General features: G+C 40.5%; 1 protein-coding gene across 2 annotated transcripts in view; it reads left to right on the plus strand.

The window, feature by feature from the left end:
• Positions 1-2,055: 2,055 nt before the first annotated feature.
• Positions 2,056-12,433, plus strand: part of si:ch211-221n20.8 (fibropellin-1) — a 12,039-nt gene continuing 1,661 nt past the window's right edge. Inside the window, exons 1-19 of one of the 2 annotated variants that reach the window (XM_035652718.1) lie at positions 2,056-2,214; positions 2,705-2,842; positions 2,938-3,004; positions 3,090-3,266; positions 3,948-4,073; positions 4,209-4,349; positions 4,665-4,790; positions 5,140-5,172; positions 5,546-5,668; positions 5,852-5,974; positions 6,139-6,261; positions 7,187-7,309; positions 7,642-7,764; positions 8,321-8,446; positions 8,940-9,068; positions 9,178-9,270; positions 9,577-9,672; positions 9,937-10,032; positions 10,244-10,339. In XM_035652718.1, the coding sequence (XP_035508611.1) occupies positions 2,714-2,842; positions 2,938-3,004; positions 3,090-3,266; positions 3,948-4,073; positions 4,209-4,349; positions 4,665-4,790; positions 5,140-5,172; positions 5,546-5,668; positions 5,852-5,974; positions 6,139-6,261; positions 7,187-7,309; positions 7,642-7,764; positions 8,321-8,446; positions 8,940-9,068; positions 9,178-9,270; positions 9,577-9,672; positions 9,937-10,032; positions 10,244-10,339 (2,050 nt within the window). In that variant the 5' untranslated portion in view covers positions 2,056-2,214; positions 2,705-2,713. The remainder of the gene's footprint in view (positions 2,215-2,704; positions 2,843-2,937; positions 3,005-3,089; positions 3,267-3,947; positions 4,074-4,208; positions 4,350-4,664; positions 4,791-5,139; positions 5,173-5,545; positions 5,669-5,851; positions 5,975-6,138; positions 6,262-7,186; positions 7,310-7,641; positions 7,765-8,320; positions 8,447-8,939; positions 9,069-9,177; positions 9,271-9,576; positions 9,673-9,936; positions 10,033-10,243; positions 10,340-12,433) is intronic. The other variant, XM_035652719.1, reaches the window with a different exon arrangement.

Here is a 12,433-nt window from a genome sequence, read left to right on the forward strand (position 1 = left end):
CTTCTTGTGCCTCTGTGATGTTTTAATGCCTTGTGAAACAGGTTTCTGAAAGTTAAAACCTCTAAACTTTTCCTCAGCTTCATTAAGGCTCTCTGCAACCTCTTTCACTAATTGAGTGAATAATCATCAGCTGGCAGCTACAAAATGTAAAATCAGTGATAAAAGCTTAAGCCATGAAAGTCTACATGGCTACGCTGAATTCAGATACAATATGTGCTGATACTGGAATCATACGTAATGATTCATAAAGGATTTTCAAGGTAAAAACAGCGTCAATCCTTAAGGAAAGCTATACAATTCATAAAAACAAAATATGAGAGTATTTTGTAAAATGTATCTTTTGTTCAAAAGATAAACCTTAATAAATGTTATTCTTAAAAACCAGGAGCCTAAAACTTGTCAATTTGTCCTTTGTTAACCACAAGCCAACATCATGACATTTTAGGAAAGTAAGTCCATTTAAATATATTAATAGGTGTACAGAATATTATGTCTCCAGTTTTATTGTTAGGTTTATTTAGCTAGCTGATGAACTGTGAATGAATGTATGCACGGTCCAATGAATTATAATGGTTTCCAATGAGAAAAACAATTAAAACCATTATAACCCATTAGATCCTTCACATTATAGTCTGTATTGACATGATGGTTTCCAGTATTTCCATTAGTCACCTGCATAGCAATTATTAGAGACATTTAAAAAGTCGCAGCTACAGGCACAAAAATAAACTACTGTTCTAGTACATTATAAACACATTATTCTTTACACTTGGGTTTGGTTTGCTGTAACTTTAGTGATGAATAATGAAGCTTCAACTGCTGTTTGGTGTGGGTCTCTCTGGAAAAGCATCCTGCAATGTCATAAATGTAATCCCTGGTTCACATATTTTTGGCAAACATTTAGATGGGTTCTACTGCATTTCAGAAATGAGGACAAATGGCACATAATGTTTGGATATACAACATCTGGACAGGAAACGGGAATGGTAACAGTAGCACTTTCACCAAACAGCTACTGTTGAGTTGCCATTGAGCAAGGCACTAACACAATCCAGTGGAGCTGCTCACCGGTCTGCAGCAGAAGACCAGACCAGGCTTAAGGTTTCTTTTGGAGGGGAGACCTGGACAAGATGAAAAACAAACAACCGATAAAACAATACTAAAAACAGATAATAATACTAAATATTTGATAAGAACAGACACAATTAAAGAAGGGAGGCTTTTACTGTAGAGTTTATAATAATCTTAAATGATTCCAGAGATATCAGATTCATATTCTACACACTATTCCAACTCTGTGAAATAAATTGTGATAAAAGCAGAAATATGATGGAAGTTTGCAAAGAATGGCTTTATAAATAATAAAAAAATATATACAAATTTCAGTGTTTTACATATTCAATTAGGAACCCGACCTTGGAAAAGATACTCTTATGACTAAAAATGTTCTAAAGGTCTTCTCACTCTGCTGTCATTGAAAGCCCCAGATGTTTGCACCATCAGGCAGGATGTAAGAGGCATCTGACACAAACAGAATGGCCCTGAAGCAGTGGTTGAAAGTAATCACATAGATTTAGTCAAGTACTGTACTTAAACATTTTGAGGTGCTTGTACTTTACTTGAGTAATTTCTATTTCATGCTACATTATACTTACACTCCACATTATCTCAGAGGGAAATATTGTATATCTACTCCATTCGTTTGATACCTTTAGTTACTGGTCATTGTATGACTCCATTTTCCCAAGGTTACTGACCTCAGTGAGAAATCACCTGCTGCCATCATGTGGTCTTTTGTACCTTTAACGATATTTATATTTGAACTTGTTTTACACTTCTCACTATTAGTTCTTCCATTAAACTGGCTTGTGAAGTCTCTCTGACCTCCCGTGTTCCCTGGCTGACCCATCCTCCTGACTGGTTTATGACCTCCATGTCAGAGTTCAGAGCAGAGGCATCCTGCAGCAGCCTGCAGGGCCTGTCTGCTGCTCCTCTTTAGCGGTGCTTTGGGATTTGTGGAATGGGAAGTGTAGAGTTCCTGGACAGGATGTGGAGTCACTGCTGTAGTGTACAGCCCCCCTATACTGACACAGATCTGGCTTGCGGCTGCACGAGTCCGCATCTGGAGAAGATAGCAAGCTCGTTTTGACATCTGGATAACTCTCTGGACTGCGTCTGTCTCCCGGTTTATAAGTGCGAGTAGATCTGACCCGGGTAAGTCGGCTAAAACGAGTTGGTAACACTTTTGCTCAGTTTGTCTGTCGCATCATTTGGCCCACACAAGTCAGTCCCACGGCAGTCTTTGTAGTTTTTCTCTTTTCGCAAAAGTTTTTTTTTTTAAATCGTTGTTTTTTTATAGATTAATTTATAGATTCGATTATAGATTAAGACAAAAATCCAAATGACTTTATCTTAAACATGTAGTTGTATTGCAGCTGCTGTAAGTCTCTTTTGTTCTGTGCAGACAGCCCAGGGGGTTGGTTGATGTTAACTTAATAACAGGGTCCTCTTACCCCTGTGTTGTTTTGCCTGCCTAGGCATGCACTGTATGGGTGGAGTGACTGCACTAACAATTCATATGGGTACATGAATCTGGGTTTACAGTCATTTTCACATGCTCTCCATAGACATTTTATGCATTATTAAACTCTCTGAGCTGTTTTTCTTTGGCTCAGTAAACACACCGCCTCCTCTCTCCACACAGACTCAGGTGATGACTCACCTCTGGACTCTCCTGTCAGCCCTGCTGCTGGTTTCGTCTGTGGCCGAACCTCTCAACAGCCCTGAGGAAAATGAAAATGAAGTCCTGAAACACACAGAGGGGGAGCTCAGCGAGAGCGAGGCGAGTGACCAAACAAACCCTCTACTTTGACATGTTAGATCTGTCCTTGGTGGATGAACTTGCTTGAATTAAACTCCCGGTTTCTCCTGTTTTAGAATCAGATGACAGAGAATGCCATTGGAAATCTCAGTGAAACTTCACCAAGCCACACACCTACCACACGTGAGGTTTTTTGGCTTTTGCTGCATTTCTCTTTTGACTTCCCTTTCAGTTTCTCCTACAATAACCCGTTTTTCTTTTATATTAGAAGCTTCCTTGACTACCACAGTTTCCGTGAGCTCCAGTCCTGTTCCTCTGTGTCCTGGAAACCAGGTGATGCTGGAGAACGGCACAGGCTGTGGATGTCCATCTGGCATGGTAAAGAGTGGAGACAACTGCACCTGCCCTGTGGGCTTCACTCTGGAGGCAGCTGCAGGGTGTAAAGGTGAGATTCATGGGCGTTTGGTAGCTCACCTGGTACAGCTGGTGCCCCATATACCAAGGGCTGAATACTGTCAGCCATTGGTTTGAGTCTGACCTGTGACCCTTTTCTGCACGTCTTCCCCCCTCTTTTCACCCCCTTTTCCTATCTATCTGTTTAACTGTCCTGTCACTAAAGGCAAAAAGCCCCTCAAGAAAAAAAAAAAAGTGAAATAAGCAACAGAACCAGTGCTTCATTGAAGGTGCTGTGTGTAACATTGGAACATTAGTAAATCAGTACTGTGTTCAATCTGGTCAATAAGTGTAATTACTTTGCATTTTAAACTATTTAGAACCTTATTTCTGCACGAATTCAGCAAGAACACAGCCAAACAAAACACAAAATTCAGTTTCTCCCAATGACAGATGGTGCATTAAGTAAAAGGGCAGATTATTTTCAATATGATTATGCTCTACACTAAAACAGAACATTTCCTTAGTACGAGGACATTCCTGTAAAATGTAATCTACCAAAAGGCTACCATGATACCATGACAATGATGCATTTGATATTTCAATGTGAAACTAAATATTATCCATCAGTACATCACATGTAGCACCTTGGCAGCAGAACCTGTTTTATATGCTCATTTGCATACGGTAATGTCAGTTAGATTCAGCGTATTACCTTCTCTCTACTCAACAGATGTTAATGAGTGTGAAGGAGAGGAGCCAGGACCATGTGGTCTCCATGCCAGCTGCACTAATACCCCCGGCTCTTACTCATGTAGCTGTCTCCGTGGTTACCTAACGGGCGCTGGAGGGTGCCAGGGTTCGTCAGCATCTGTGTGTGTGAGAGAGGATGTATAGAATGTGTGTGAGAGCATGTTGCAAGGGTGGTTTCAGAAATGATTATCCCCACCATTCAGCCTATGTAGTATGGTCATACATGTGTGTCTGTTTACAGATATAGATGAGTGTGCTCTGGCTGCAGTGACGGGCCTGCAGGCCTGTCAGGGTAACTCTGAATGCACAAACACCCCTGGCTCCTTCACCTGCTCGTGCCCTTCAGGATATGTAATGGCTCTAAATGGACAGAGCTGTGTAGGTGAGGCAGATGTTGACATCTGGTGTGTTATGACTGTGGAATATGGATGCATGTACAATGAAAAATGTATGTTCGAAAGCATTTTATCTAGCATGTACGTATACCTGGAGCACCTACACTGAGGTAGCAGTGAGGGATGTATGGGTGTTGTTGGCACCTTAAACAACATACCAGCCTACATACAAATAAGCAATTCAACTGACAAAATATAAAATAGCAATCTAGAAACATATTTATGGCCAAAGACATGAGACATCACATTGCCTGTCAAATGAAAGCTTCCTATTTATGGTCCTTGGTGTCTGTCCACTGTAGATGTAGATGAGTGCAGCTTCGAGGAGCAGTGTCGCCGTGAGCTGGGAAACGTGTGTGTGAATACTCCCGGCAGCTTTGTGTGCCAGTGCCAGCCAGGCTTCAGAGCAGAGGCCCCCGCCTGTGTTGGTAAGTCTGTAGTTGGGCTTCACCACAGCTGGATAAGACTGATGTCTAGATTTTATCTGGTGTTTTGAGTTTCTCATATTTCGCTTGGGTTGCCCCAGACTTAATAACTCCTGCTGACAGGAAGGAAGGCTTTGCAGGAATAGAGAGTTTAAATCTGCTGCTTTGCTGCTTGCCTACTTTGTTATTCTCTGTTGTTGTTTCCCAGCCCCTCTCTCCCCTCTTTCACCTTTCGTTTAATGACTAATTTCCTCTCTTGTCCTTTAAAATATTCCCAATACTCTATTCGCTTTCCCTTTTTCTTCATCTCCCTTCCATTTTTTCTGTGACTCTTCTGCACTTCTGGTCTCAGGTCCTGTGTGTCCAGACTACACCGTGTGTCAAGGTATGATGTGCTTTCCATGCTTAACATGTGCTGCTTGCTTTTTAATGTTTAATGTTCAAGGTAACAACTACATCATAAGCAATAGGCTACGGGAAAGTAATGGATGTGAAGTTGGATGAAGAGAAATTGAATATCTAAGAAAACGAAATATTGTCTTAAATGAATACAGCAGCTTCCCATAGTGTTGCAGGGGCAACATTTTAACTAACATATGCCTAATGGGGACTTGAAATATGAAAGTAACTCTGTTGCTTGCAGGCAAAAGAGGGGTGCATTGCACAAACAACAGTTGTTTTTTAATCAGTAATAAAACATTTCATTGCCAATAATGTCACAGCAATAATTGAATGAACAAGCTATATTTCTGTCCCAGATGTGGATGAATGTGCGGAGAATCCTGCGGTGTGTGATGGTCAGGGTGTGTGTGAGAACACGCTTGGGAGCTACAAGTGTGTTTGTCGACCAGGTTACCGGGGAAACGGCACACACTGTGAAGGTAAGCAATTAGTGCTGACGTCCCTCCATGGAAAACTCTGTTTCCTGTAGACGGGGTCAGCCTCCTTGTGTGCGCTTGTTTTAATGCTTGCTGTTATGCCTTCCATTAAAATTATCCTGAAATGGAATGAACCAAGTTTTGTATCTGTGTTTTAAAACATTTGTGTGTGCTCTCTCTTTCCAGATAAGAACGAGTGTGCGTCAGGTGATCACGGGTGTGACACCAACGCTCGCTGTGGCAACATCATTGGCTCGTATTTCTGTCAGTGCTACCAGGGCTTCAATGGAGATGGACACTCATGTTTTGGTGGGTAAGCAGTATGCGTGTTTTGTGTGTGCGTGCCACTAGTGTTGCTCAGTATCACTAAGTGTCTGCCAGTGAGGCTTGTGTCAATACCTGTGTGTGCCAGCAGCTCTTGGGCACACAGCGATCACCAGACACCAGTCCTTCAGGATTATCCTTGTTTACAGACATTGATGAGTGTGCTGTGAACAACGGCCACTGTGAACAGAACTGCTCCAATGAACTGGGAGGGTACAGCTGCCAGTGTGCCTCAGGCTACCAGCTGGACCAGGATGGACACAACTGCACAGGTAAAACACAGCTCGGGTGTAGAACGTTGCCCTTCACACGTATGGCGAACAAGAGTTTATCTTGGGTCCTTTCACACTTCAAGGGGTTTAAACTACTGAGTAATTAAGACCACTGTGTGTAGCATGTTTATGTGATGAAGGTAAAAGTTAGCTTATCTTAGCTTAGCTTAGCTTATTGGAAAGACACTCAGGGGAAACAGCTAGTCTGGTTCTGTCCCAAGATAAAACATTTTTAATAACATGTTAATTAGTGTGGGGTCACATGGCAATGCAGTCTAAAACATGGTAACTCATACACCAATGGTGGCGGAGCTACCATACAAGACGCTGGCCTGGCCACAAGGGAGTTGCTTGTCTTGCTCAAGGGCACTTTGACATGTTTACAGGAGGAGCAGAGGAAGGTTCTGTGATTACTGGACAACATGATTGTTGAAGAACTACTTTGGTTCCTGAGTCACAGCCAGTGACTGGGGCTGTAGAAGTGTGATTTTACCCAACTGGGCTATGTGAAGGCAAAGTAGTTAAAAACCATCATCAGTTAAAAGAATTTACACACTGTGCTTCTGCTCACAAAATGAGCTGTAATCTTCAATTTGGACCGAGGTTCCAAGTCATCCTGCGGCTACTCAATAGAAGGCATCAAAGGCATCAAAGTGATTGTCTCTTTTGGCACTTTTAATCCTCCATACTGGACCAGTATATCATCCTCAAAAGCCAAGGCCACTTTTGGTCCCTTGATTCAAACAAGCCACCTCTTATTAACTTGTCCTCAGTTGCAAACCCCACTCACCTGGCTCTCCAAGCTTGTTGAAACAAGTGCTAAAATGAATTGCAAATAGTGTTTGACTAAAATCTGAATGGGCCCTTACATGGAGCCGTGTTTTGCGGTTATAAAAGAGTCAACTAAGTGTCTCTGATTTCCCAGATGTGGATGAGTGCTTGGCACCGAATAAGACCTGTGAGCACATTTGCGTCAACACTGAGGGATCTTTCCAGTGCTCCTGCAGGCCTGGCTACCAGCTGCACATTGATGACCACACCTGTGTGGGTCAGTCACTCTTTTACTTGTAACTGCTGTTTACCTGCTTATTTCAGTCATTTAAACAGGCTGATACTCGCATGCTGCAGAGACAAAAACTTTCATGAATATGTTATCTCACTTTCTCATTATGTGTGTGCCTGTTTGTATATGTGTCTTTTCTGCCTGAACGTAAGTGGATGTCCTAAGGGCACATTTTGGTGGATTAGTGAGATGAGAAAGCCAGACTCAGTTAGGAATCTGTTCTACAGCAGAGCTAATGGTGTCCAAAAAAAGATGTTTACTTTGTGTCTTTGTGTGTGTGTGTGTGTGTGTGTTTGTGTGTGTGTGTGTGTGCTCAGACATTGATGAATGTAAACTACAGAATGGCGGCTGCTCTCACACCTGCAGCAACTCTCCAGGAGGACACACTTGCCACTGCCCTCCTCCTCTGCTGCTAGACACAGACAATCTCACTTGCAGCAGTACGTGTATCAATTCACATTATTTTAAGTTAAAAAATATATGTATTCTTTATATTCTCTAATTTAAATTTTTGTTTTTGTTTTCCATGATTTCACTGTAGCCCAGATATCAAAGTTAAGGGTCCAGATAAAACCCTCCTTTAACACAGAATAGACATTATGACAATCGTCTATACCTGGGTATACCTTCAATTATGGTTGTTCTTATTAGATAATACTAAATAGTAGATAGTTAGTTTAAAAGGCTACAAACAGTAGCGTTAACTTCTTGTTTATACTGCATGAGTTTTTGACATTTTTTTCAAATAGTTTAAAAGTTTGGTTGCCCATAATTAGGACTGCAGGTAATGATTATTTTCATTAAAATAGCCTTGATTGATCTTGATTTCCCAAAGTCCATTGTGACATCTCAAATCTCTTGTTTTAAAAACAGCAAATAACAGATAATTTGGCATTTTTGCTTGAAAATGATAAGCAAACTTTTCAACTCTTGCTGAAACATTGTTATAGTCTGTAAATACTCAATGTTAAGATCATTTCTTTTTCACCTGAACAGATGTTACATCTTGCAAGCTGAGAAATGGTGGTTGTGACCATATATGTACTGTGAGGGCTGAGGGTCATATCCAGTGTAGCTGTCGAGCAGGCTGGAAGTTGGGCGAGGACCTGAGGAGCTGCGTAGGTGAGACAAAGTTTTGACCCAGAAATTAAGCTGTATATTTATACATTTCAGTATATTTTGGGACGGCTAATGTTATTTAATATCAGTTGATTTGTATGCAGCAAATTAAAATTTAAGTACATTTAGTGTTTACTTCACCATCTGTTGACATACAAAGGTTCCACAAGCATCATTCTGTAAACATTTATTGCTGCAGTCTTTTAGACCAAAACAATAACGATCTGGAAAGGTTTAAATGGCTGCAATCAACTTCTCATCCATTTTGCACTTGCCAGGCTGTAGGTATTCATAAAAAGAAATCACATCAGCTGAAGTGCGGAAATTTGATTGGCTGTTAATGGCTGGTGACTCTGAGCGGTTCAGCTGTGGCCAAGTTTTCTTGGATGATGAGCTGCACACAGCCACATCTAGTCAGCTCAAGAGGAAGTGAACAGATTGTTTTGCTGTTTTTAACTGTCTGCCTAATTAACTGTCACTATCTTTTTGTCATTAGATGTGAACGAGTGTGGGGACTTCACAAACGGAGGCTGTGAGCAGCTCTGCCTGAACCATCCTGGTGGGTTTAACTGCTCATGCAAGAAAGGGTATCAAGTACAAACCGACGACCTCACCAAGTGCCAGCGTGAGTCGAACATCAAACAATAGTATTAACAAAAGGAACTTCTATATTTAGTTTTTTATACAGGGTTTAAAATATGAAACTATGCTTATTGAGTTTTCTACCTTCCCAGCTGTGTGTGACCCTCCCTGTCACAACTATGGAGTGTGTGTGGGCCCAAACAGCTGTGACTGTCCTCCAGGCTACCCCGGACATGGCTGCTCAGGTACAAACCTGGACTGTTATACATCATATATGTAATTGTTAATATCACGGTTATTTGCTATTTAGGTACTTAAACAACTGGATCAAATAATTCTGGTTAGTCATCATGACTGACGGTATAAAATATCATGCTTTAAAGCATGTAGATTTTATTCTGTCCTGTTGGTATCATATCTTCCAGGGACTGGGACATGTGTATTTGTTTATAACTGAATGCTGATTAGGAGTCAGTGTTATGGTGTGAATGTAAAATTAGCATTGTTTCGGAAAATGGATATGTGAAATCTTTGTTGGGTATGTATTTCAGCCATGTGCTCCCCGCCCTGTGCCCATGGGGGTACCTGTATGCGATGGAACAAGTGTCTCTGTCCTCCTGGCTGGACCGGAGTGGGCTGCCACACAGGTACTTCACTTCTGACATGAACTTTAATGAAGACTGCCCCACTTCTGTCCAAGCAGGCACTGTAGAGACAGTTTTTATAAACACAGGGGGATACTGTAGGTCTTATGCTATTCATTTTTTCCAGTTTAGCTTACTATCTGCATAATTTGCTACTCTTCTATGTTTTTACAACAAATCTTGTTTAAAACACCACATTTCCTTTTATATTTTACCATTTCTATTTAGTCTGTCTTGACCTTCATGTCATGTCTCTTTCCCTCTCAGCCGTGTGTGACTTGCCCTGTGCTAACGGTGGTCGCTGTGTGGGGCCTGATACCTGCCAGTGTCCCTCTGACTACACCGGCCCCCAGTGCCTTTTGCGTGAGTAACAAAACCACATCAAACACAAGGCATGCAGGTACTTCTCGAGTGGGGGGGCTCTGCCTCCACGCTTGTTAGCACTGCTTAGTAAAATCTAAAAATGGAAAAACTAAAAAGGAACTGCTTCATCTAAACGTCGTGATGTTTTACTCCATGTGTCATTTTCTGACACAGACTCACCTCTGTCTGTGTGTGTGTGCGTGCTTTTCAGCCCTGTGCACTCCTGCGTGTCAAAACGGAGGAAGATGTGCGGACGTCAACAAATGCACATGTATTGGAGGATGGCAAGGAGCTCGTTGCCAGATAGGTGAAACTTCACTCACTGTATCTGTATATATCCATTGTTATATAACTGAAATATTACAGTCAGCATTTTACCCCTGTTTAAGTCATGTTTCAATATAGTAATATATATAAGCAATATAATTTTCAATAACAATCATCAAAGTAAAAGTCATGAGAATTGCTACCTACTTCTGCTAATTCATGCAAAACAGAAACTCAATTACTTTGGTGAGGTGCAGAATTTTTTCTTGACTTCAAGCACTTTACACTCCCAGCACGGAGGTTTTACCTCCTCAGAGAAGATGCTAACTTCGGTTGGGATTTTTTGAAACAAAATGGGATTTGGGCTGTTACCCAGTGTGGATGAAGGAGGGAAAAATTATGAAAGTTTCTAGCTAGTTCTTCTTCAACTTGCAGCTTTCTGTAAATTGTTCTGGTGTGTGTGTGTGTGTGTGATGTGTTGTGTGTTGTGTGTGTGTGTGTGTGTGTGGTGTGGATAATTAACAGGGGTGAGAAAAAAATAATTTCTGCTACACAATTTACTTGTGAACTTGTGACATACATTCTAAAAAGCATTTTCTGACATTTTATAGACCATGTAATTAATCAAACATAGTATTTAGTAATCAGTAATGAAAAATCTGTTGGTTGTGTTGTGGTCTCAGTAAAAAAAGTTTTTCTTAGATTAGAGGATTAAATCCAACATCTCAAATTTTAAAATCAAATTAGATCCAATAATGTTATCCTTTAGGTGAAAAAATGTTTAATCCAAATTAAATCCAATAATATTATCCTTAAGGAGAAATATGTAAGTCAAAATTAGATCCAAGGAAAAATTCTAAGTCCAAAGCTAGGTTCAAGAAAAATTCTAAGTTCCAAACTAGGTTCAAGAAAAATTCCAAGTATTATCCTTTAGGAGAAAAATAATATCCAGGATTCATCCAGGTTGGCAGTAGAAGTAGAGCTTTATTCCAGTTGCAAAAAACAAAGCCCGAGTTATCCATGGAACAACTGCATTTTTAGCTCAGAACATCACCTTTTATACCTTTCAGGGTTATACAACAATGTTCATAGGTCTGCCTCTTTTCCAACTTTTCTGACCCTTGACGTAATGGTGTTAATTTTCCATGACATCTTTCTCATTATGCCTGCAGACCTTCTAGCTGGGAATGGGTCTCGCCTGTGGTTTGCTCAGTCCCACACACCTGCTGGCCCTGTGTGCCCTTATCAGCAATCCTCGCAGGCCTCTCGGCCTTCGGCAGTGCGCCAAGACCTCGCTTCTCTCTGCCCTTCTTTCTCCATTTTTACACCATTAAAATATATTTTGCTGTACTTTTATTTTATAACCCTATATTACCCCTTTCTTACACATTATGTCATGGGTGTCTCCACTGTTCTCTTTTAAAACTTTACAATATGACCAGAAGTTTGTGTTATAATATTCACATACTTTTTTTAGTACAAACAGTTTCTTGCTACAACTACACATTCAATATTTTCTACACATCAAATCAAAACCATGGTGCTTACATACTTCATTAATAGGTGTGCTATGCCAAGTATCATCTTTACTCAAAACTTAGTGCTCTCTGACTCTAATTATATTATTCTATGTGATTAATGACATAGTGCTTATAACATAATCATCAACAGTGTGCTCTCATTAAAATCATCTCTACTTAACACTTGTGGTGCTCTTTGATTCTAATTTCTAATGCCTATGTGATTAAATGACTTAGTGCTCGTAACATACTACCATACATTTTGTGTGATTAACTTGATTTCTAGCATATAACTTTATAATATTCAACATCATACATAAAGCCATAAGTAGTTGGGAACTGCTGCTGAGGGATTTGTAGTTCTCCAGGCAGCCAGTCAGTGGAGCTGTGCACAGATTCCAGAGCAGCACCACAATCTCTAAGTTAATGTTTGCGGATCTTTCTGGAGGTTGCTGAATTTACAGCTTATATAGTAAATGATGAACACTAAATCTTATTGTGTAGTCAATATTAATTAATCCAAGATTCATCCAACATGTTATTAAATTATGTTCCATTTCAGTTTAAATGAGATCCAACCAACTTTCCCTACCAAAATAACAGTAGTAGATGTT

The sequence above is a fragment of the Morone saxatilis genome, unplaced genomic scaffold, assembly GCF_004916995.1.
Source record: "Morone saxatilis isolate NCDOM2014 unplaced genomic scaffold, NCSU_SB_2.0 Contig12, whole genome shotgun sequence".
NCBI lineage: Eukaryota > Metazoa > Chordata > Actinopteri > Moronidae > Morone > Morone saxatilis.